General features: G+C 36.6%; 1 protein-coding gene across 5 annotated transcripts in view; it reads right to left on the reverse strand.

Annotated features, from left to right (window-relative positions):
- Positions 1-26259, reverse strand: part of ANKRD50 (ankyrin repeat domain containing 50) — a 44119-nt gene that overhangs the window by 12972 nt on the left and 4888 nt on the right. For all 5 annotated transcript variants that reach the window (XM_059923560.1, XM_059923558.1, XM_059923556.1 and 2 more), the window contains one exon: positions 1799-2028. In XM_059923560.1, coding sequence (XP_059779543.1) covers positions 1799-2003 — 205 coding nt within the window. In that variant the 5' untranslated portion in view covers positions 2004-2028. The remainder of the gene's footprint in view (positions 1-1798; positions 2029-26259) is intronic.

The following is a 26259-nucleotide window of genomic DNA, read 5'->3' on the forward strand; positions in this document are numbered from 1 at the left end:
TACAGCAGTTAAAACCAATGAACTGGGTTTATAAGTAGTAATAGGAATAGGGCTCAAAAATAATGCTATAAAACAAAAGGATATAGTGATAATAATAATAATAGCAGCAATACATTTATGAAGCACTTATTATGTACTAGGCATTGTTCTAAGTGCTTCACATGTAATTTGTCATTTCGACTCACAAAAACTCTGTGGGGAAAGTAATAGGAATGTGTAATCCTCATTTTATAGATAAGGGCACTGAGGCACAGGTCATATTGGTAAGCTGCATAAGGTCACATAGCCAGTAAATGGGAATAGCTAGGATGGTGTATGCAGTGTTTCATTTATGTGAACTATAAAAATATAATATACAGAATATAAATATGAGTTGAAAGGACAGAAAATAAACTAATAATACTGGTTGTCTCAAATGAAGAAGGGAAAGAAATGGGATGACATAGACCAAAAGGGGCTTTAACTTTATCTGGACCTGACATACTAAGAGCTACATTAAGTATTAGCTGTTATCCTGTTAATCCCCCAACTTTTATCAACTAGATTTTCAATAACAACAGAACAGAATAGTATAATGGAAATCAAATCAAAAGTGCTGTTATTAGTAGCAAGGGAATCTAAAAGAGGGAATAAATCTGGTTAAAGGAAACCATTTTAACAAATTAGTAGGGTTTCACCATTCTGTAAAATGTACAGAACTATTTACAAGTGATATGGCTAATTAACCAATAACTTAATTATCTCTCCAATTACACTATAAATCCTGTGAGTGGTCCTTGTTTTATGCTTTTATTTCCCATAGCACAAAGAAAAAAAGGGCTTTACATAATCTAATAGGAGTAACCACAACTTTATTGTGGTAGTAAAAAAAGAAGAAAAAGTAGAGTCGGGAAACAAGAAAAGTAAAGGAAAAAAACCTGATCAGGTACTTTTATACATTGTATAGATTGTTTTCTCACACATCAGAAAAGGGTTAAAAAATGGATCTACTTCAAGAGGTATCCTAAATGGCTGTTGACTCTGTCTCTCCTCTTAAACCAGGAAAAACGTCTTAGAGAAACTGCCACTGATTTTTAAATAGGCATATTCACTACTCTCAGTCTAGTTAGAAGAAATATCATAAGCTGATCAGGACACATCAGCATAAAAAATGCAGCCCTACAGATATAAAGCAGCTAATATGGCATGAAATACTCGTAACCTTTACTAAAGATGTTAGATAAAGAATCTTGAAAAAAACAAAAGGTACTATTAAATGATCTTAAAATATTCTATGGCTTGTTTTTAATACAACCTTTAAAAAGTACAGTTGAAAACAGCTGATAGAACAGATAGAACAGCTGATAGAATAGCAGAAGCAATGACCAGATTTTCAACTGAGTACTCTCCTCTAAGAAAGAAACACATGTATTTTTTTTTTTAAATCCTAATGTGATTTTTTTTTTGTTTTTTTAATTAATTTATTTATTTATTTATGGCTGTGTTGGGTCTTCGTTTCTGTGCGAGGGCTTTCTCTAGTTGTGGCAAGCGGGGGCCACTCTTTATCGCGGTGCGCGGGCCTCTCACTATCGCGGCCCCTCTTGTTGCGGAGCACAGGCTCCAGACGCGCAGGCTCAGCAATTGTGGCTCACGGGCCTAGTTGCTCCGCGGCATGTGGGATCTTCCCAGACCAGGGCTTGAACCCGTGTCCCCTGCATTGGCAGGCAGACTCCCAACCACTGCGCCACCAGGGAAGCCCCACATGTATTATTTAGTTCATCAGTGAAAAACATTTGAAGACGGCAGGAATTACGCTTACCGGTAAACATTTTAGTAACAGCTTTGCTCTGTTTTCGGGCAGAACAGAGAAGTAATAGCCATGGTGGAAAGAACTCGTGGTGACCAGCTAAAAGCTCTGCCACAGTCCCAGATAAGCTGGTAGATGTCTGTTCACCTTCGGTAACATTACACCCTTCATCCACAGAATCCACAAGCAGATAGAGGCTTTGCTGGGGAGGCTTCATTCCCAAAAGAGGGAGCAGGACACACCTGTAAAACACATCCATATGAGCATTTTGAATGTTATTGGCTATGATATTAAGGTTTATTATCCAAACACTAGAATTACAGGTTATAAATATTGTTTTAAGAAAAAAATTAATGTTTTAGAATAAAACTATTGTACAAGTTTCAATTCCTTACTTTAATGAGAATACTGTTCCTAAATAGTTCACATTTCCAATAACAACATTTTCCACAATAAAGTGTGTGTGTGTGTATTATTGATTCAGTATTCTTAAGAAGGGCAGTAGGAACCTGAAACAAGATTTCACTATTCCTTTCCTGAAATTTTTATCAATAATAAAAGCTTGAATTGTTTATAACGAAGCTAAAATGTATTGAAAGGAAAAAGAAACTGGGGATCACTTCAGTAATAGAAAAGATAAGAGTTCTCTAGAATTTAGAAGATTTTATCATCATGTCTCTCACAAAATGACTGCACTTCATCTAGTTTGTCATAAACAAGTTGTATTTTAAAAGACTTTTCAAAGATAAACTACAGTCTAGATTCCATTTGATGTATGTTCAAATTTCAATGTAAAGAATAAATTATTAGGTTTAATCCCACTGCAGAACACATTTCCTACTCAGATAATTTATACTGAAGTTGAATGCAACTTTTTCATAACTGAAACAATACTCATTCATTTTCAACAAATATTTACATGAGCATTCCATGTGCTGAATGAGGTACCGAAAGACACAACGGTGAAGAGGACAGAATCCATCTAATTATGAACACCAGAAATGTACAGATAATCCTTTCTACAACTCTCTTCTTAATCTTTCAATCCTGATAGCAACCAAGATCCAATGTATCACTAAGTCCTGTCAATACTTCTTTATAAAAGTCTTCAAACCCACCCTGGTCTGTATCATCACCCTACTCCAAACTGCTGTCGTCTCGTTCACCCAGGAACCACACTAATCTACATGCCTCCAGCCACTCCCTCCAGAGCTCCTACTGCAGCAGATCAAACTTTGCACAATGTTCCTCCAGCCATACTAGCTTTTTCCATGACTTTTACTAGATACAGTTACACAAGGGCCTTTTGGTTTGCAGTCTCCTCTGCCTGGTCTGTGCTTCCCTTCTCTCTTCATGTGATTAACTCCTCCTTGGTCTTCAATGGTAAGCTTGAGAGTCACTTTCTCAAAACCGAGACCCTATAATGTGCTTTCACAACATCAAGTATTTCTCTTTCACAGCATTATCAAGTTTGTAATGTTAAACTTACTTAATGTCATTAATTCTTATTTCTCTCTTTAGAAATTAAGCATCAAAAGAACAGGGACTATGTCAGTCTTGCTCATGAGTATAACCCCAGAACCTAGCATAGTGTTGTACCCATAGGAGATCCCATAGGAAGTAAAGACTTCACACTGTTGTAGCCTAGAATGGAAAACAAATAACTTCAATGTAGGCTGCTCAGTGCTACCAAAAAAAGCAGTAAAATTACTAACACAGTGGATAAGAAATGATCAACTCAAGGGAAGTAGATAAGAAAGGCAGAAAATGTCAGGGAAACGTTCAAACATTAGGTGCTCAGGATGAACTAAGTTTTGAAGGATCAATTAAAATTCTCCAGGAATAGTAATAAATTTGCAATAAATTTTACAATAAAGGGAAGGCAGGGCCATCCTGGCAGAAGGAATGTTACAAATTTAGGAAAATTTACTTTATTGTACCTTATGTATATAGCTCCTCTACTATGAGAACAAAGAAGATTGACGAAAAACCAGTGCTATATATTTACCTACATATATAGTACATATATACATATACAGTATATATATATTTCTATATATAGTACATATAAAGTATACTATCATAATATACTATAGTAATATCCTATAATCAGTGCCACTTGAGAGAGACCATAACCTTAACCACTTTTTTTTTAAAATTTTATTAATTTTATTAATTTATTTATTTTTGGCTGCGTTGGGTCTCCGTTGCTATGCACGGGCTTTCTCTAGTTGCAGCAAGTGGGGGCTACTCTTCGTTGCAGTGTGCAGGCTTCTCATTTCAGTGGCTTCTCTTGTTGCAAAGCACAGGCTCTAGGTGTGCAGGCTTCAGTAGTTGCAGCACGTGGGCTCAGTAGTTGTGGCGCACAGGCTTAGTTGCTCCACGGCATGTGGGATCTTCCCGGACCAGGGCTCGAACCCGTGTCCCCAACATTGGCAGGTGGATTCTTAACCACTGCGCCACCAGGGAAGCCCTCACCTAACCTATTTTTGATCAGGATAGGGTAGGGGGAGAGGTCAGCAAAGTTAGGAGAGGAGCTTAGTCAGGAGAAAGTTCTAGAGTAAGGCAACAGACACAGGAAAAAAAAAATCTAATTAAGGCAATAGGACATGGACAGGCTGGGGGAAGAGAAAGACCAGTGAACAACATACAGAAGAAAATTACTGAAAGAGTAAATGCTGGGCCTTACAAACTTTATTTTGAAATGTGAACTCTGACCTAAGGGTATTAAGGAGCCAGTGAAGTACTTTAAGCACGGAACTGATATGTTTATATCTGTGTTTAGAAAGATAACTGACTACAGTTGAAGGAAAGCCTGAAACAGAGTAAGTCTAGAAGGAAAGAGTGCGATAGGAGGCCACTGCTCAGAATTTAAGGGGAAAAAAAAGAAAAAACAATCTCCATCCTGAACTACTGTTACCAAGGCCATCACTGCTAACTTTAATTCAGTGCTGTACTGCATTTAAGTACTTCACATTTGCATCAACTCACTTGATTCTCACATTAAGTCTTTAAGATGGGTACTACTGTAATACCCATTTCCAGATGAGGAAAACAAGGCACACGAGGAGAAGTCACTTATCCAAAGCTCAAGGAAGGGATTGAAGTTCAGGGTCTGGCTCTAGAACCTACACAAGGGTAGACCATTCAGCCTGGTTTGCTGAGGACTTTACCAGTTTTAAGCACCAAGTGCTGAGAACCAGCCATTCCTCCTCCCTGTCCATGCCCCCCACGCCCCACTCCTGGGCAAACCAGGATGGTCAGTCACCCCCTAGTCTACACTCTTATCCACGATGGTCTACTGTCTATCTAAAACCAATGTTATAAATAAGGTAGTAAGCAGCAGGGTCAGAATGAAGTGGACAGATCTTAGGGAAATTTGGTGGGTGAAATTGATAGGATTTGATGATTATTTCCATTCTTTTGCTTACTCCAGGTTGTGTGTTCTTTTCCTAGTTCCGTATAATACAAACTGAAATCATTGTTTCATACTTCTAATATAATCCTTTAATGTCATGAATTTCCCTCAAGTATTCTCACTATCATCCAATTCAAAATAATTTCCCTTTGATTTCTTCTTTGAAACAGGTTACTGAGAAGTGAGTGGTATAGTTTTTAAATATTTGGGGACCTCCCAGGTATTTTATGTTCCTGTGTTACCATTATTTAAATTCAATTGTGATCAGATAACATACTTTGTATAACTTGCACACCTTTAAATTTATTAAGCGTTGTTCTATGGTCCAGAATGTCTAACTTAGTAAACGTGTGAGCATTTGAAAAGACTGTGTGTGCTATTGTTGGATGGACTATTCTATAAATGTCAATTAGGTCAAGTGGTGATAGTGTTGTTCAATTGTTCTATATACAACTGATCCTTGAGCAACTTGGGGGTTAGGGGCACCGAGCCCCTGTGCAGTTAAAAATCAGCATACTGCTTGGAGAGGGTGTGGAGAAAAGGGAACCCTCTTGCACTGTTGGTGGGAATGTAAATTGATACAGCCACTATGGAGAACAGTATGGAGGTTCCTTAAAAAACTAAAAATAGAATTAACATACGATCCAGCAATCCCACTACTGGGCATATACCCAGAGAAAACCATAATTCAAAAAGACACATGCACCCCAATGTTCATTGCAGCACTATTTACAATAGCCAGGACATGGAAGCAACCTAAATGCCCATCAACAGATGAATGGATAAAGAAGATGCGGTACATATATACAATGGAATATTACTCAGCCATAAAAAGGAATGAAATTGGGTCATTTGCAGAGACGTGGATGGATCTAGAGACTGTCATACAGAGTGAAGTAAGTCAGAAAGAGAAGAACAAATATCGTATATTAACGCATATATGTGGAACCTAGAAAAATGGTACAGATGAATTGGTTTGCAGGGCAGAAATAGAGACACAGATGTAGAGAACAAACATATGGACACCAAGGGGGGAAAGTGGCGGGGAGTGAGGGTGGTGGTGTGATGAACTGGACGATTGGGATTGATATATATACACTAATACGTATAAAATGGATAACTAATAAGAACCTGCTGTATAAAAAAATATATAATAAAATTAAAAAAAAAAAATCAGCATACTGCTATCTCTGCCTCAAAAACAAAGGAACCCAAGGGCAGTAAGCTAAAACAGTCAGGTATATATTTTTTCATTTTTTAAAAATTAAGCTATATGTCTCTTTATATGTATTTGTCTTAGGCAACATATAATTAGATCTTGCATTTTTATCTAATCAGACAAACTGCCATTTATATTAGGGTATTTACCATTTACATTTAATGTGATTATTCATATGATTCAGTTTAAATTTACTATATTCTTATACATACCATTTTAAAATATACAAGTATATCTGTAGGATATATTATTAGGATTAGAGTTGCTAGGTTAAGGGGCATATCTGGGTATATCTTCACAGATATTGTCAAAATACCCTCTAGAAATTATATAAATATACCCTCCCAACAGTTGTGTAAGAGTGCCTGTTTCCCTAGCCCCTCCATTATAGCAATTAACGTTATTTTCCACAGATATGCAGAAAATGGCATCATTATGCTTTTAATTGACATTTCCTTATCATGAGGTCAATCTTATTTACAAATGTCTAGGAGTTATATTTCTTTTTCTTTAAACTGTGTCTTCATATCCTTTATCCATTTTCCAAAAGATTAATGTTTCTCTTTTTTGGAGAGTATTAAGAAAATGATTTTGTTGCTAATATTTTCCATCATTTGTTACTTTTCTTTTGACTTTTTAAGTGGTTTTTTTTTTGAAATGTACAATTTCTCTGTTGTTTTACTTTTATATAACATATCAGTCTTTTTTCTTTTATGAATTCTGAGTTTTATATGTTTCATTTCTGAGGGGACTTCCCTACTCTAAAGGTTTAAAAAAACATTTCCTCATGTTTTCTTCAAAAGCTTTGAAAATTTTATTTTTTAATCACATTAGTTTTGACATAAGATGTGAACTAGGTTTCCAATTTTTTTTCCCCACATGGTTCCACAGTTATCCCCAAACTATTTACTAAATTATCTTTCTCTTATTGACTTGATTTGAAATATCTCTTTTCACAGAGTAAATCCCCATATATATTTTGGCTAAGTTTCATCTCATTCTGTTGTCTCACCATCTCTTTTCCAAGCATTTATATCTCTGCTTCATGCAACTGTTTAAGTCAGGCAATTGCTCATTAATTATGTTTTCATTTAAGACAATATGTTTGGCTACGGTTTTCTTTTTGTTCCATGGTAATATTTTTCTGGTGAGCATTTCTGGTGCTGTTTTTTTTTTTTTTTTTTTTTTGGGGGGAGAGGAAGAGTAAAATGTAGAGCTTTATTATGCCTTCAAACTTAAATTGTTATTCACTTAAAATAGACTGTTAAGATTTTTTTTTTTTTACTAGATCTTTATTAGAGTATAATTGCTTCACAATACTGTGTTAGTTTCTGATGCACAACAAAGCAAATCAGCCATGTGCATACACATGTCACCATATCCCCTCCCTCTTGAGTCTCCCTCCCATCCTCCCTATCCCACCCCTCTAGGTCATTGCAAAACACCAAGCCAATTTCCATGTACTACGCTGCTGCTTCCCACCAGCCAACTATTTTACATTCGGTAGTGTATATATGTCGATGCTACTCTCACTTCACCCCAGCTTCGCCCTCCCACCCCACGTCCTTAAGTCCATTCTCTATGTCTACCTCTTTATTCCTGCCCTGCAACTAGGTTCATCAGTACCATTTTTTTTTTTAATTCCATATATATGTGTTAGCATATGGTATTTGTTTTTCTCTTTCTGACTTACTTCACTCTGTACGACAGACTCTAGGTTCATCCACCTCATTACAAATAACTCAATTTCATTTCTTTTTATGGCTGAGTAACATTCCATTGTATATATGTGCCTTCTTTATCCATTACCAAAACCAGAAAAAGATATCACAAAAAAAGAAAATTATAGACCAATATCACTGATGAACATAAATGCAAAAATCCTGAACAAGACACTAGCAAACAGAAGCCAACTGCACATTAAAAGGATCATCCACCATGATCAAGTGGGATTTATCCCAGGGATGCAAGGATTCTTCAATATACGCAAATCAATCAATGTGATACACCATATTAACAAATTAAGGAATAAAAACCATATGATCATCTCAATAGATGCAGAAAAAGCTTTTGACACAATTCAACACCCATTTATGATAAAAACTCTCCAGAAAATGGGCAATAGAGGGAACTACCTCAACATAATAAAGGCCATATATGACAAACCCACAGCAAGCATCATACTCAATGGTGAAAAACCAAAAGCATTTCCACTAAGATCAGGAACAAGACAAGGATGTCCACTCTTGCCACTATTATTCAACATAGTTTTGGAAGTCCTAGTCTGATGCTGTTTTTAGATGCCTTCTCCCTACCGTTTTTGAGATATATTTTTACGTATCTTGTGACAGCTCTTCAGTAAGATAACTTCTTTCTGGATCAGCAATTGCAGGTTAGTGTGTCCAGTGTCCAGGCTTCTAAGAATCTCCTTATGACTCAAGAGTTATGGGAATGAACAACTTCTTTGCGCTTCTACTTCTCCCCAACCAATTAAGATGAGAAGCTGTGGGGATGTACACAAGGAGGCCTTTCTCACCACAACCCCCTCGCCATTACCCCCAAATGTCTGACTCTTGCACATAGCTCATGTGGGTGACTCATTCTTCCCAGCCCTCTTTGTTCTTCCTTTCTGCTTAACTGGGTCCAGGGAAACTTCTAGCATAAGTCTATAACCTGTCTCCATGGTTCCAAATGAGGGTCTTTATGCTCTTGATGATGTTCAGCGTATACATTTATTTCAAAGAATAAATGTGTCAGTTTTGTCTGCATCTCAGTTTGATATTAACTTCCACATTTAACTTGAGGCTGGGGTTTACAGGTCTCTCATAGTTTCACTTTCTTGCTATTAGACTATTTCCCAGGCCTTAGTCAGTCATGTTAAAACCAGAAGCCAAACTATGGCTTTAAAAATGTTGAGTAATTTTTTCTAGCCTTGACCTCACCTCTAAACTCCAAACTGTCTACTACCATCTCCATGTGGATGTCGTACAGGCATCTCAAATTTAACATGTTTAAAGAAGCGTTCTCTCTCAATTTACCCCCCAAATAAGTTCCTCCCCACCTGTCTTCCCCATGTCAATTAGTGGTATCCCATCACCCCCCTAGTTTCTTAAGTCAAAATCCTAGGACTAATTCCTGAGTCCTCCCTTTTATTCCAGCCACTGTCCCTCTTTCAGTCCTAACCCCAAGCTTTCCTCCAGTCAGGGCCTATGTACTTGGTACTCCCTCTGCCTAGAAAGCTCCCCCAGGCCGAACTTCTCTTCCTTCAGATTTCAACACAAAGTTTATCCCTGAAGAGGTTTTCCTTGGTCACCGTGTCTTAAATGGCCTTCATCGTCTATTACTGTTCCTCTAACAACTCATCCTGTTTTCTTTGTAGTGTTGATCCCATCCTCAAAGTAATTTATTGCATTATCTCATGTACTGCATTCACTGTAAGGCTGGGGTGAAGCTCCTCCACTTCCATGCTGCCTCCCCCGGGATGGCGCCCGTCCTGTGCACTGCTAGATTCCCAGCACTCAAAACCATTATTTGCACATCACAAACAGTAAAATTTGCTTCATGAATGAATGGTAATTAATAGGAAAATTGCTACTCTGAAACACTAGATAAAAAATTTTCTAGACTCAGAATTCCCATATTCAGTTCCCTTTCATTTATTCCAACAAAAGCACCATATGGGGATACCTACACCACCAAGTGACACACAGATCCATATCTCTACCAGATTACATTTTATCATTTTATAAATGACAATCCCATCAAAGTATACACACACAAAACAAGAGTGCTTTAGAAGTCTAAAACAGATTTTCCTGTTTGTGAATATGTATGTATATATTATCTTCAAAATGAGATAATGTAATAGTATTAGATTATCACATTCATACAAAGATAACCACCGTCTTTAAAAGCAGCAGTGTGCCACAGGGTTTTACCTTTGTAGATACATGTAATTAAATGTGTTACATTTCTTAGGTACATTATTAAAATTCAGGCAATATATATTACATTCTTAATACTTTTATGAATTTAAAGTCCTTGAGCTAGCTTTCCCCCCATTTTCAATTCTATGTTGAAAATAAGCACCGGCAGCATCATGCTTCTGTAGCTGGCCTTCTGATTTTCAGGCAGAAAGGCAGCTAAAAGACCATTAGGGCAATTCTGAAATGAAATCCATTCTTTTTTTTTTTTTTTTTAATACAGTGAATTTACTTACTGCCTCTTTCTCAAGAGGCTAATTAACTTTTTTTTTTTTTTTGAGGGGTGCTCTAGATCAGTACTTTTTTTAAAATTTTATTTATTTATTTATTTATTTATTTATGGCTGTGCTGGGTCTTCGTTTCTGTGTGAGGGCTTTCTCTAGTTGCGGCGAGCGGGGGCCACTCTTCATCGCGGTGCGCGGGCCTCTCACTGTTGCAGCCTCTCTTGTTGCAGAGCACAAGCTCCAGACGTGCAGGCTCAGTAGTTGTGGCTCACGGGCCTAGTTGTTCCGCGGCATGTGGGATCTTCCCAGACCAGGGCTCGAACCAGTGTCCCCTGTATTGGCAGGCAGATTCTCAACCACTGCGCCACCAGGGAAGCCCGAGACTAATTAACTTTTAAAAGCTCCTACAAGTATTATAAGGAGTATACTGTTAGACAGATACTACATGTACAATAGTTTCTTAAGGTTTTCACTGTTGAACATTGAGTTTCATCTCATTCTCTGGCTCACACCCTCAGGTGTAGAGAACTAGTTAAGAGTCTCCCTCCCAGTCTTACAACAAAATAAGCCAGGCAAACTGCAAGTTCAAGACTTTTCATGAACCCATGAGAGTGCTTAGGTCACAGGGCAACCAACTAGCCCAAAATCTAAGGTGACACAGACATCTGCAGGCAGACACAGAACGCAAGCACTTACTTACCTGGGGCAGATGCACCTGGACACTGGAAAACAAACTGAATAAAAAATAGGCAAAAGACCTGAACAGACACCTCACCAAAGAAGCTACAGATGGCAGGTAAGCATATGAAAAGAAGTTCAACATCGTATGTCATTAGGGAATTGCAAATTAAGACAAGCTGCTACATATAAGCTAGAATGGCCAAAATCCAAGCACTGACAATACCAAATACTGGCAAGGATGTGGAGCAACAGGAACTCTCATTCGTTGCTGGTGGGAATGCAAATGGTATACAGCAAGTTTGGAAGACAGTTTGGCAGTTTCACAGAAAACTACACATACTCTTCCCATACAAAACAGCAATTGTGTCCCTGGTATTTACCTAAATGAACTGAAAAGGTATGTCCGTGAAAACACCTGCACACATGGTGTATATAACAGCTTTATTCAAAACTGCCAAACTTTGGAAGCAACCAAGATGTCCTTCAGTAGGTGAATGTTAATAAACTATGGTACATCCAGACAATGGAAAATCATTCAGCACTAAAAAGAAATGAGCTATCAGGCCATGAAAAGACACGGAGGAATCAAATGTATATTACCCAGTGAAAAAAGCCAATATGAAAAGGCTACATACTGTATGATTCTGATTGTCAAACATTCTTAAGGCAAAACTATGGAAATGGTAAAAGATCAGTGGTTGCCCGAGGTTACGAGGAGGGAGTGATGAATAGGCAGAGCATAGAGGATTTTTAGGGCAGTAAAACTACTGTGTATGATACAATAATAGTGGATACATGTTATTATATATTTCTTAAAACCCATAGGATGTACAACACCAAGAGAGAACACTAATGTCAACTTTGGGTGATAATGATGTGTCAGTGCAGGTTCATCAGTTATAACAAATGCACCATTGTGATGCAGGATGTCGATAGTGGAGGAGGCTGTGTGTGTGCAGGGTTGGGAATAAATGGAAACTCTCTACACGTTCCCCTTAAGAGCAGTGAACCTAAAAAAATAAAGTCTGTAAATTAAAAAAAATAGTATGGTATTTGCAAAAGACAGACACATGAAAGTCTAGAAACAGACCAGTATAAATACAGGAAGCTAATTTTTCACAAAGTTGCAAAGGGAATTCAATTGAGAAAGTTTTTTCAACCAAAAAAAAAAATTATACGTAATATTACCAGATTACCCACTTTGAATTCTGCAGTCTAAAATCTCACTACTATCTAGTGAAATTTAGCATCAAAATATTATACATTTGAAGTTTACCTAGAAGGGTAATCCTAAATACCTAGCACTTTCCAAAACCATGTGGAAGTACAATGCTGACAAACTGGCCCGTCATTTTATTAATGAAATGATTAAATTCTTTCAAAAGGCTATGCTTTAAAATAAAAGTTAGCATAAAACTAAATCACTAATAATACTTACTTAATATATTTTGTCTTAGGAAAACAAACACAGGTTTTACTTTTCTCTTTTTCTCCCGTTTCATTAAGATATATAATTGACATATTACATTGTATTAAGTTCAAGGTATACAACACATATATGTCCATGTTGTAAAATGTTACCACAATAAGCTTAGTTAATATCCATCATCTCACAGTTAATAATTTTTTTCCTTGTGAAGAGAACTTTTAAGATCTAGTCTCCTAGCACCCTTCAAATATACAATACAGTATTGCTAACTATAGTTGCCATGCTGTACATTACACCTCTTATAACTGGAAGTTTGTACCTTTTGACCACCTTCACCTAATGCCCCCACCTCCTAACCCCTGCCTCTGGGAACTGCAAAGCTGATCTCCATTTCAATGAGTTGGGTTTTTTAGATTCCAAACACAAGTGAAATCATACAGCATTTGTCTTTCTATGTCTGACTTATTTCACTCAGCATAATGCCCTCAAGATCCATCCATGTTGCCACAAATGGCAGAATTTCCTTCTTTTACTATGGCTGAATTATGTGTATATATGCGTATCAAAATTTCTTTATCAATTTATCTAAGTCAATGGACACTTAGGTTGTTTCCCTATTTTCTTTTCTTAGGAATGAAATTACCCTCCAGTAAATTAAAGCATGTAAAAATGTGGAACAGGGTATAAGATACCTCAAACCAGTTAGGGATCAAATTTATATACTCAATAAAAAAAACCTAATAAGTACAATTGATAATTAAAATCAGGTCAGGAGCTTGGCCAAAATGTAGGGTAAAATTTCTCTCTAAACTTCGACCAAGATATTGGTGTAACTTCATGCTTTTATGAACTGTTTCCCCTTTGCTAAAATATAGCAGGGAATGATGGACTATAAAAACAAAATGAAATAAGAAAAACATAACTAGAGTCAAAGATAAAATAAACATTTCAAAGTATCAGAAACAGAAAAGAAGCATAATGCTGTGAGTGAACCAAAAACTTCAGCTTGTCAAACAAGTCTGCAATGGCAGCCTGGGGATTAGATGGTAGAAGTAAAAGGGACGAGGTAGTAGTCCTGCCTCTACTAATAGGACTCAGATTCACCGTTTGAAACTAGGGGCTGGAACAGGGGCTCTCCTTATTACTAATGAAAGAAGGAAACAAAAAGCACAGACTACCGCCTAGGGCTATGGCTTTTAAGAAGCAGCAGGGAGGGCAAAAAATCAGCCTCCATGGAGACAGGAACTGAACCTAAAATGATCATGGGTCAGTGACTAAATCTACAAAATCACTTGTATCGGCTTGGAGTGCGAGCTTCGTATCTCAATTATTGGCCCTCATCCTAGACTGCACTGAGGGTGGGGAGTGGTGGAAGCAATCGGCAATCAGAGCAAGGAGAGCAGAGGTAGAAGTGGTGAACCAAACAGGAGAGTGAAAAAAAAATTACAAAATTCATAGCACTCAGAGAGAAAGCAGCAAACTCAACAATCAGAATACGTGTTCATGTCCAAATGAAAGTAACTTATAAAACTGCCAAAGAATGTGAAGAAAATAGTTGTGATATTCAGATAAATAAAAGAGGGAATAAAATCCATTTTTTAAGAAAGGAATTATTTAACAAGCAAAGCCACAAATCAAATAAAACAGGAGAGAACCAGAGAAATCTTCCTCATCGGGACTTCCACTGCCAGATAAAATGCAGTAGGTGGCAGCAGCCCAAAACTCCCGCTGCAATAGCTAGAAAAAAAATGTTATCCGTTACAAAATTTACATTTTTAAAGATATGAGAAAGCTGTTGAAGCAAGAGAACAAAATGAATTAGAACTCCAGAGGATGGGAGTTGATCCAAAATGAGCAAAACAAAAACAAAAAACCAAACCACCTGCTGCTTTCTCCTCAGGGGTCATTTGCTGATTTGAGGCATATAGTGATTTTAAGTATAGACTGAGAATCAGGCTTGGGCCACCCTGAGGGACTCTACCAGAGGAATAAAATCAGCACAACTTTCAGAGGTCAGCTATGTCTCTTTCAGAGAAAGTGCAAATCTGAGGTGTCCCTAACAAGAGGCTGATTTTCTCCAAGGTACATTTGCTAAATTCTGGGTTGTATTTAAAAAGCTGGGGAACTAGGATGAGTGTGTCTAAAAGCCAGCATGAAATCTCCCATAGTCTGTATGTTGAAGACAAAATTCTGCTAATGGGAGGGTACTTGCTTTAAACACAAAACCCATCCTCTTCAAGACATTTGTTAGAATTTGAAGGTATAAAGGGCAGGAAGTCAAAGGACTAAATAAATATTTCTTGGGGAAGAACTGAATTATCAAGTCCTTTCGGAACTCTCAATCAGAAGCTTAGAAGGTCCACACCAAAATAATAGAAATAAACTAGCAGTCTTACTAAGACTACAAAGGAGCCCCAGCCCACCTCCATCCCTGATTTTATCAGCCCCTCACTCTCTCTGACCAAATGAGAAAAACGAAAACCTTCTCTGATGAAAGATATTATCTGGAACTCTAGTCATTTAACACACTGTCTGACATACAATCAAAAATTATCAGACAGAAAAAGGGCAGAAATACGTGGTTGGTAATCTAGAGGAAAAAGAGACAATAAATACAGACTTAAATAATCTAGATATTATTGTTAGCATGATATTCATGGATTAAGAGATTCAACACTGAATTAGGAGATATATTCATAGATTAGGAGATTCAACAGTGAATTAGGAGATATATTCATGGGTTAGGAGATTCAACACTGCAAACAGGTCAATTCCCACAAATTAATCTAAAGATTCAATGCAACCCTAATCAAAATCTCAGCCAGAATATTTGTGCACTCAATCTCTCATGTGGCCTCCACTATACCCTCAAAAAGAGAACAAGAGTGAAAAAACAAATACTGTGTTATGTGTTAGTATTATTTTAAAAATAATTTTGACCTTGCAGGGGCCTACACCACACTTGGAGAAACACTAAACTATCCATGCCCCACTTGCCTAGATGATATTTTACACTTCGTTCTTCTCAAACTTCCATGATTTCCTTGCTCCCCATATTGACTTGCATCTATTGACCTTGTTTCCTAGATAATAAAAAATTATTTAAATAAGTATAAGTAACATTTAATATATAAATGTGTGCATGCACACACACACACACACACACACACACACCCTTCTAGGCATATATAATTAGAAGAGAACTTCCACAAACTCATTGGAACATCTACTCTCCCAACCCACCTGCACTTATATCTACATACACTGCCTCCCCTCCTCTAACTATGGATGAACCATCTGTGCTCCTATCCCATCCACTCTAATAACAGATCCTTCTTATCTTACCTTCTCAATGATTTATTTCCAGCACTTTGCCCTTTCTCTCTCTAATCATCAATCTCATCTCTTCTTTATCACCCTCAAACACATATCCTTCTCCAGCTATTATTCAACTTTGCTGCTCCCCTTCTTTAGAGCAAAATGCCTCAAAAATTCTGCCGATATTTACTGTCTATTTACTCCTCTCACTTACTCATGATCTTATTATAATCAAGGTTTATTTTCCACTCCACCTATACCCCAAGACCTCCATGTTACTAAAATCAATCCTCAACTCAGCAAATACCTGACTTAGCTTATCACTTCCTCCTTCTAATGACACTGTCTTCACTTTGTCACCTGGCTTTCTGCTCCTTTCATATTAGCTACTTTTTCTGCATATATTCTCAACCTTTGAATTTTGAAGTACACTAAGGTTCAGATCTTGGATCTTCTGTCTTCTCTATTTACATTCATTCCTTACATAAGCTACTTAATGCTCTTAAATACCATCTATATTCCATTGAAACCAAATTGATATATAGAGACAGCACCTCTCTTTTGAATCTAGCCTTGTAAATCTAACTGCTTACCTAACTTCAGACGTCTAATGTTGAACATACGCAAAACTAAACTTCTGACCTCAAACTCCATCTTGCTCCTGTTAGTCTTCTTCTTTTCAGTAAAAGACAACTTCATCCTTACAATTTCTCAAGCCAAGTATCTTAGAACCAAGTATCCTTGGTTCTAAGTATCCTATCTAAGTACTTGGTTCTAAGTATCTAACCAAGTATCCTATCTCAAGCCAAGTATCCTTTACTCCTCTATTTTTCTCATATTCCACCATCCAATGTGCTATCAGGTCAATCTTAAAAATAATCAGAATACAACACTTCTCACCACCTCCACCGCTTCACCTTAGTCCAAGTATACTGTCTCTCACCTTGATTGCTGCACTGGCCACTTACTGGTTTCCTTGCTTCCACATTTACCACCCCAGTTCTCAACACAGTAGCTAGTGTGATCCTTTAAAATCATGTCATATGATGTTTCACTACTCTGTTTAAAAGACTTAATGGCTTCCAATCTCCTCAAAGTAAAAATCAATGTCCTTATAGTGGCCTCCAAGTCCATACATTATGTGGCTCCTAACTACATCTCTACTTGTCTCATCTACTCAACTACTTGCTCACTCTGTTCCAGCCACACAGGCTCCCCCTTGTTTCTCTTGGATAATATTAAGCCAACTCCCACCTCAAGACTTTGTACTTGATATATCCTCAGTCTGGATACTTCCTTCAGGATGCCCTAACCTCCCCTATATAAATAGCAACACTCCTCCCCCAACCTACTCAGCACATCACTCCTATCATCCTTACTCTGCTTTGATTTTCCACGTAGCACTTATTGTGTAGTGATATGCTATGCATTATATACTATCTTCTTAACTTTTCATTTTTCTACTAACCACCCACCCCAACCCTCAAAATGTAAGCTCCATAAACACAGATGATATTTGCCACTTCTTTTTTACTAATATATCTCAGTATTAAGAATGGCATCTGGTGCATTCCTGGTATCTAATACATATTTGATAAATCAATGAATGAATGAATAAACCAAAGTAAAATAGAGAACTCAGAAATACATGCATGTGTATGTATGTGTGTGTGTGTATCTCACCACAGTGGTATTACAAATCAATAGTGAAAGATGAGCCATTCAACAAATGCTGCTAGAACAATCAAGTAGAAAACAAGTTTTTAAATATTAAGACCCAAAAAGGCCAAAGTGTAAAGGAAATCATAAAAAGAAAAGATTGAGGGACTTCACTGGTGGTGCAGTGGTTAAGAATCCACCTGCCAATGCAGGGGACATGGGTTCGATCCCTGGTCCAGGAAGATCCCACATGCCGTGGAGCAACTAAGCCTGTGCGCCACAACTACTGAGCCTGTGCTCTAGAGCCCGTGAGCCACAACTACTGAGCCCGCGTGCCCCAAGTGCGCCTAGAGCCTGTGCTCCGTAACAAGAGAAGCCACCACAATGAGAAGCCCGCACACCACAATGAAGAGCAGCCCCCACTCGGTGCAACTAGGGAAAGCCCGCGCACAGCAACGAAGACCCAACACAGCCAAAAATAAATAAAATAAATAAATTTATAAAATAAATGAATAAATAAAATTATTAAAGTTATGAGAACTAGAACAATTTTAAAAAAAGAAAAGATATATTTGACTATATTCTTTTTTGTACATTTCAAAACAAAAATTTCACAAGCAAAATGACAAGCCACAGGATCAAGGATATTTAAAATAAGGTACCATTTCACATTCACTTTCCAGAACGTAAAGAACTCTGACATTATGGCAAGTATTGGTGACCTAGTAGAGTAATGGAAACTCAAATTACACAGTACTACAAGAGGATAAACTGATGTAATTTTAAAGGGTAGTTGGTACTATCTCCTCAGAGTTGAAGATGGATATACACACCTTATGATCCAAAATTTCACTTCTAAGTATTCAACCTGGAATCACCCTTCATTACTATATTCCTAGTATAAGCACACCAGAATACCCAAGAATGTTTGTAACTGTTTTGTAAAGTTGAAAAAGTTGAATACATCTTAAATGAGTATCAACATGACAACAAATGAATTATAGTATAAAGAATGAAATTATATACTGTATGGTAAAGTGAATCATGTAGATCCACATATAAAAACTTGGCCAAACATAAAAAAAAAAATGTTACACAGAAAATGTTGCAGAATAGTGCTAGCAACACAGTACTATTTATACAGAACAATGGTTTTCAAAGTGTAGTCTGGGGATCCCTAGGAGTCCCCTATTTGGGGTCATAATAAAACTAAGATGTCATTTGCCTTTTTCACTCTTGTTCTCACTCAAGGATAAAGTGGAGTTTTCTAGAGATTGCATGCAGAAACAGAACCATGATAATCCAGCTGTCTTTTATTAAGCCTAATATTAAAAAGATTTGCAAAACAATGTAAAACAACGCCCCTCTTTAAGTGTTTTTTTTTTGGTCTTGGACAGTATAGTTATTCTTTCATTAAAATGTTATTTATGTTAATAGATAAAGATTTAATATTATTAAATATATTAATACATATTTAAATATTAGTTTAAATTTTAAATAAACAAATATTTATAAATACAACCCACATAAACAAATTCTTTAGTGTCCGCAACAATTTTCAAGAGTATAAAGGGGACCTAGAATAAAAAAGTTTGAGAATTGCTGATGTGGAATCAAAAATGTACAGAACTAGAGCATGTAACAAGTATGTGTATATACATATATATCTATCTCCCTATGTATATAACTGGTCAAACTGCATAGGCATAAAATGTAAATTCACAGGAGGGGTCACCTACGGGGTGTGAGTAGATCAGACTTAATGGGATACCTGGGTGGCTTCAAATGTGGATTATTTTTTCTTTAAAACAGAAACAGGAAACCCAGATTTAGAGCAAATATGGCAAAATGAGGAAGTACATGCATCTTTGTTTTTCTATTTTATTAACTTTCCTGTATAACTGAACCTTTGGGGGTAGGAGCAATCTATCATTTCCTCTGTAAATTTATTTTCTACAATTTCATCCCCTTTAGTACCATTATTTTTTCCCTTTCAATTCCTGTGAAGTCCTCCGTTTGCAAGTTGCTTCTCTCCCTAAAGTAGCAATTTAACAAACATATTAGCTGAGATTTAAGCTACAGAAGTTTTTTCTCCTTTCTAAGTGAATATGAAATTTAAATGACAATGGCTGAAAGAATGATAAGAATTCTACAGATGAAACTATGGATTTATGACCTCATATGACTCACATCACATAACATAAATCTGATGCTATTAAAAAGATTTTCCATTGATAAAAATTAATTTCAATATGAATTGTTGACACTGATGAAATCATCAAAAATACTGGTTTTAAATACTTTTCATCTATAACTATATAATCTACATATATAGTATTATTCCACAGGAAAACAGAATATTTCAAAGCTGAATATGGTTAGAGCAATACAAATTATCAATGTGACAAAATTATAACATTTTAAAGTAAAATACAGTTACTCATTAATTCAGGAAATACTGAGTCTCTGCTATATTCTAAGCCCTGGAGATATAAAGACACAAGACAGACAAGTACTCTGCTCATTCCAGAAGGCAGACAGAAAGTCAAAGTGAACAAATGCACAAAATAATTCCCAATCATGATAGACACTGAAAATTAAGAAATAAAGAAAACAAAGTGAGATGTTGTGATTTAAGAAAATGACTGGGTGGGGAGACTTCTAAAGATTCAGTGGACAAGGGAAGATCTCAGAGGACGTAACATTAAAGCTGGTACACTAAGTGATACCAGAGCAAGTAGCCATACAAAAATCTGTTGGCCAGAATGTGACCTATTTCAGAACAATAATAACAATGTGGATGAAGAACCAATGAACAAGGCTGAAAACAGTACAGGCTGAAGTCAAAGGCTAGGTAAGGGCTAGACCATGTAAAGCTTAGATTTTATTTGGAAGGTAGTGAGAAGCTATCTGCAGGTTTTATGCAGAGAGTTATTAACAAGATCTGATTATCCTTAACTGCTTTGTGAAGATAAGAGGGACAACAATAGCAACAAGAAGACCAGTTAGGACACCACTAAAAGGGATAATGGGAGTGGCGGCAATGGAGATGAAGAAAAGTTGAGGTATTTGTTTTATCTTGGAAACAGAACAAAAGTACCTGACGGATTTGAGTGTAGGGGGTGAGTGAAATTGAGGAATCAATGAGGACTCCTAGATTTTTGATGAAAATTAATGATTTCCTATTTGAAATATTATTTCCTTAAGTTTTGTATTGTTAGCTATTTCCACAACAGTGATATACCACAACCACCCCAAAACCCAGTGGCTTGAAATAACAATCATTTATACTTTCTCCTGTGTCTATGAGTTCGTTGTACTCCAGGCTTGGAGTCAAGCTTCAGGTTGGGTCTGGTTTACTCCACATCTCCCTCATCCTCTTTGGACCAACAAGCTCACCAGAACATGTTCTTCTGAAGGTAATGAGACACAAAAAGGACAAGTCCAATCACTCACGCACATGTTAAGCCTCTGTTTGGGTAATGTCTACTAACATCCCACTGGCCAAAGCAAATCACATGGCTGAGCCAAAATCAAAAGGCAGAGAAGTACACTTCTCTAGCAGAAGGACTGCAATATCACATGGCAAAGACCAAGGATACATGGAGAGAAGAAGAACAAAAGCAAATAATTCAATCCACACCAGTTTCTATATATTCAAATCATGAGTCACAACTGTAAAAGGTCACCAGTTTTTGGAATGTTCCAAATCATTTCTCAAGATAACCACAATTAAGATATAATTAGTTCTCTTAATTAATACCTATTTTTATTAAGTAATTACATGAACATTTTCAAATTCTACTTTATTACCAAAGACTATATTTAGCTACACTACATGTGTTGTAGAAAAAAAATGACATTAGGGATATTTCTGAGATTAAGATAACATGAAAGAAAGAAACTGGTTTGAAATTTAAAACAATTGTATAGTATGGTCAAAGACATCACTAGAACAACTAGAGAGTAAAGACAGGCAACCAATCAGAATACACTTCAAAGATTTTTTGAAGGGGAGAAAAATAAGTATTTACTTATTTTACTTCATAAAATCAAACCATTACATTGTATAGAAGCCATTATACTTCATAGATATTTTCTAAAAAGCAAAATTGCTAAAAACAAAGTTAAGGGCTAAAAAACAAACTAAAAAAAAAATCTGCAAAATATATAACAAACAAAAGGTCCATATCCTTACTATGTATATCAAGTTCTTACTAAACACTAAGAAAAATAAGGCTATTCTTATTCATATCTCTTGTCGACTTTAACATTGTCTCATATGCTTAAAAATATTTCTTGAAAGAATAAATGAGCTTAATGTGTTCTGGTGAAGTCTGGAAACATGATACATACTTTAGATGGAAGAGAACCAAATTACGAAGAGCTTTTGAAGCCAAGCAGAGAAATTTAAATTTGTTGTAGAGGTTATCACAGGCTCAGAGGAATGGCCTAAAGAAAGCACTGTTTTACTATGGTTAATTGGCCAACTGTTACCAAAATGAAATACATATAAAGAGGCTAAGATTAAGTAGAACATCCAAGAGGTGATGAACAAAAATTCTAGATTAGGGGAAAAGAATTCAAGAACCATTCCAAGAAAAAGATTAAATACCGTAGAATAGAGAAATATAATAGAAAATAGTCAAAGAAAATTCTAGAATCTAGCCTGGGCAGTGCTTCTCAAACTTCAATGTGCACAGAATTCACTTAGGAATCTTGTTAAAAGGCAGATTCAGTTCAGTAGATTCGAGATTCTGCATTTATAGTAACCTCCCAGGTGGTGCCACTATTGTTGCTCTTAAGATCATACTTTTAAGTAGAAAGGGTCTAGGAAATAAGAGTAATTATGGAACAACTTAGATAAGAGAGTCAGTTTTCCCAGAAGCCAAGACAACGATCAAGCCTCATATTACATGCTTTCTTATCAGCCTGTGTCCCTCCTTCTTAGCACCTACCAAAGCTCCATTTTTACATTTATTTTTGTGATTATTTGTTCAATGTATTTCCCCCCACTGAGCTCAGTGTCCTGTTTGGCTCACCACTTTAGTCCTGTTATCTGGACATTGGCACACATCTGGCACATAGCAGGTGCTGGTTATTTGTTTAAGAAATGAATGGGGCTTCCCTGATGGCGCAGTGGTTAAGAATCTGCCTGCCAGTGCAGGGGACATGGGTTCGAGCCCTGGTCCAGGAAGATCCCACATGCCGCGGGGCAACTAAGCCCGTGTGCCACAACTACTGAGCCTGTGCTCTAGAGCCTGCGAGGCACAACTACTGAGCCCACGTGCCACAACTACTCAAGCCCACACGCCTAGAGCCTGTTCTCCACAACAAGAGAAGCCACTGCAATGAGAAGCCCGCGCACCGCAACGAAGAGTAGCCCCCACTCACTGCAACTAGAGAAAGCTGCGCACAGCAACAAGGAACCAAAGTAGCCGAAAATAAATAAATAAAATAATAAATAAATTTATAAAAAAAAAAAAAGGAATGAATGAGTCAACGAAGAGAAATGCTAAGAGACGCTGGATTGAACAGAGGAAGGTAAGTGAGAGACACTCCAGTGAAAAGATACATGTTGATCAGAATGAAGACAAAGGCTGTTGATGTAGATCTGATTGCTATCATATTAGACATGAGCATCGGTAGCCATGTAAGTAAATAAAATTACTGAAGGAGTGTATATACAAAGAGAGAAGATCTAAGGAAGCTTTGTTGGACAAACAGCCAGAGAGAACCTAGAGGAAGGGCCACTAAAGGATACAGTCAGACAGGAGATTCTGAATGCGAGAAAGCACAAATAATTAAGAAAGTTCTAACATATATCATCTAAGGCTAAAGATCGACTGAGTAGTGGATTCAGAAAAGCTATTATGCTTAAACATCTTTCTGTAAATATGTAGACGTAGAAGTCAGATTTTAGCACGTTAAGAAAAAATGAGGTGATAGGGAAGAAGTAGTAGTACTTGCATGTACAAATTCAAGATAATATAATAGCAAATTTGGGGGGAGATAAAAATTATAGTGTTTCTCTACTCAGAAGAATGGAGAACATGTTCATGTTTGAAAATGCCCACAGGAGCCAGGCTGGCATATATAAACAAACGAAGTAGTCTTGGGATAGAATAATAGAGAGTGGAGGAGACGGAATCAAATTAGAATGTGTAGGCCCCACATAAAGACAGCAGCTAACACAGTGCCACCAGATTATTGCTTCAAAAAAAATGAAAAGCTAATAGTGTCAAAATTTCCAATTTTTTTTTTCAAGAAAACCCCCAAATCTGGATGGGTGTGTGAAATTTCCTGAATTGGATAAAAAATATATTCAACCTATAGGGCACTACTTTACTTCACTCTTTCTGATCCAAAATAAAATCTGAGTTATCAAGAAGTAAATAAAAAAATGGCCAAGCAGAATTAAGAAGGTAGCTAATGTTAAACAGTATAAACATGGAGCAATGTTATGCCACTACAGAACTGATTAAATGTTGAGGACTAGTTCAGCAAATGACAAAGGTACCAGGAACCAAAGGAAGCAGCACTTAGACATGAAGTATAAAAGAGAGAGAAAGCCCGTCTAGGGTAAAAGGAAAAGATTTTAGGAAGGGAAAGTGCGAGGGTTTGAATGCATGGAAGTCCATATCAAAGTCAAAATAACATAAGAGTTGGAAGCAACAGACAATTCAGTGGAAAGTGACACTATTACACTAAAAGAAATGTAGAATTTTGATTATGAAAATTATATTTTCATTTATTTTATTCAAAATGTGAACTGTAAAGACACTTTTACAAGATCTTTTAATCCGACAATATTTAAGAATAGATAATGATGGTTACCTTAAATAGTCTTAGATATTCAAGACAGATAATGGAAAGGAAATATTTTGCCTTGAACATACCCCACAACTGAGGGTAAGAAGGAAGCACACGCTCCAGTCCCATTCTGTTCTTTGCCCCTTTGTTGAGTTTGCCAAAAATACTTGGAGCCAGTTAAGACAGAAGACAGACATCTGGCCACGTAAAACTATCTGGACCAATCCACATTCATACACACTAAAGAGCAGAGAGCAGGTTAATAAATTAATAATCACTATACCAGTCTGGTCTGCATTTAAAACTGACCTAAATGATATAACATTTCAATTTCCTTTCTTATGCAAGCACTTCAGCTCTCCTTCAATCAGGTTCAAGCACATTCTAGATAGGTAAGTAGTATTATTCACTCCTTCAAATGATAATCATTCAGCACTTACTATATGCAAAGTGCTCTTCAAAGCGCTATGGTAAACATAAAATATTAATCAGTCATGAATAATGTCACGAAGAAACATATGCCTAATAGAGGAGATTACAGAACATGTATGCATAAATAATTACAAAAGAAGTTAAAAATCTAAAGAGATACCAGTGAAGAACTATAAAATGTTCAAGAGGGAGATAAAAAGATTAGAAAGAAAATTTCACCACTCAAGGATTCTTAGTCAACATAAAAATAAAGGTCACAGTCTAGTCTTCCAGCTCCCAATCCTTTTCTAACAAGCCATTGTTATCTTTCACCACTTCTCACACGACTTTTCTACTAAACTCTCAAAGTTTAGAGTCGTTCATCCTTAATTCTTCATCACGATTTTATTCCATTTACACTTAATTTGTGGTACCACTGAAGATGTTTAATTAATTCCTATCAACATTACACAGAACAAAATCTTTTTACTCGACTCCGAAAAATTGACATCACACGCAGAATTGACTCACACCTGGCCTTGCAGATTGTTAACCAGAAATAAAAGAGAATGATATCCACTAGGAACAAAGCTTTGTACTTCTACTCCACATCCATCTAACTCTCCAAAAAAGACCCTTGGGGGTTCAAGGACCATGATAGTAAAGTTCAGAAAGAAGTTTCTGGTTGAAAAAATAACCATCTTCAGTTGTGCTTCTAAACCAATCACAGGATCTAAAACCACTAGCCCTTCCCTCATTCCATAACTTAGATGCCTTGATCCTTCTGTCAAAAACAACTGGAATTTGTTTTACAGTTAGAGGACTACTAGGAAACTCTGCCTCTAACACTAATTCTAGAAAAGACAATTCAACACAAAGGGCAAAGTTTTGCAATAAAAGCCTGAAGCGGGAGGCAGAATGAAAGAAATCAGCATTTGGTTCTCAAAACAAGTAAAAATGTAATTGTCATCAACTTAGTTCCACCAACAGAAACAGATAAAATATATATATTCTAAATGTAGTAACAATAGCTTTTCACTTTAACCAGTGAAGAAAAATGGAGAACAAAAATAAGAAATTAATGTCTTCATTCATCATTCTCTTCAACATATAATCTAATTCCATTCGTGTTAAAATGTTCATGTGCTGCATCTACAGTAAGTATCTATATATTGATACCTGAAGTATCAATATTATTTCTTTTTATAGAAATAAGATAAATATTAGCATAAGAACTTAAAGCTCCATGAAGACGGTATTTTGTCTGTTCGGTTCACTGATTTATCCACATCTAACCTAACACACAGACAGTTCTCAA

The sequence above is a fragment of the Balaenoptera ricei genome, chromosome 5, assembly GCF_028023285.1.
Source record: "Balaenoptera ricei isolate mBalRic1 chromosome 5, mBalRic1.hap2, whole genome shotgun sequence".
Taxonomy (NCBI): Eukaryota; Metazoa; Chordata; class Mammalia; order Artiodactyla; family Balaenopteridae; genus Balaenoptera; species Balaenoptera ricei.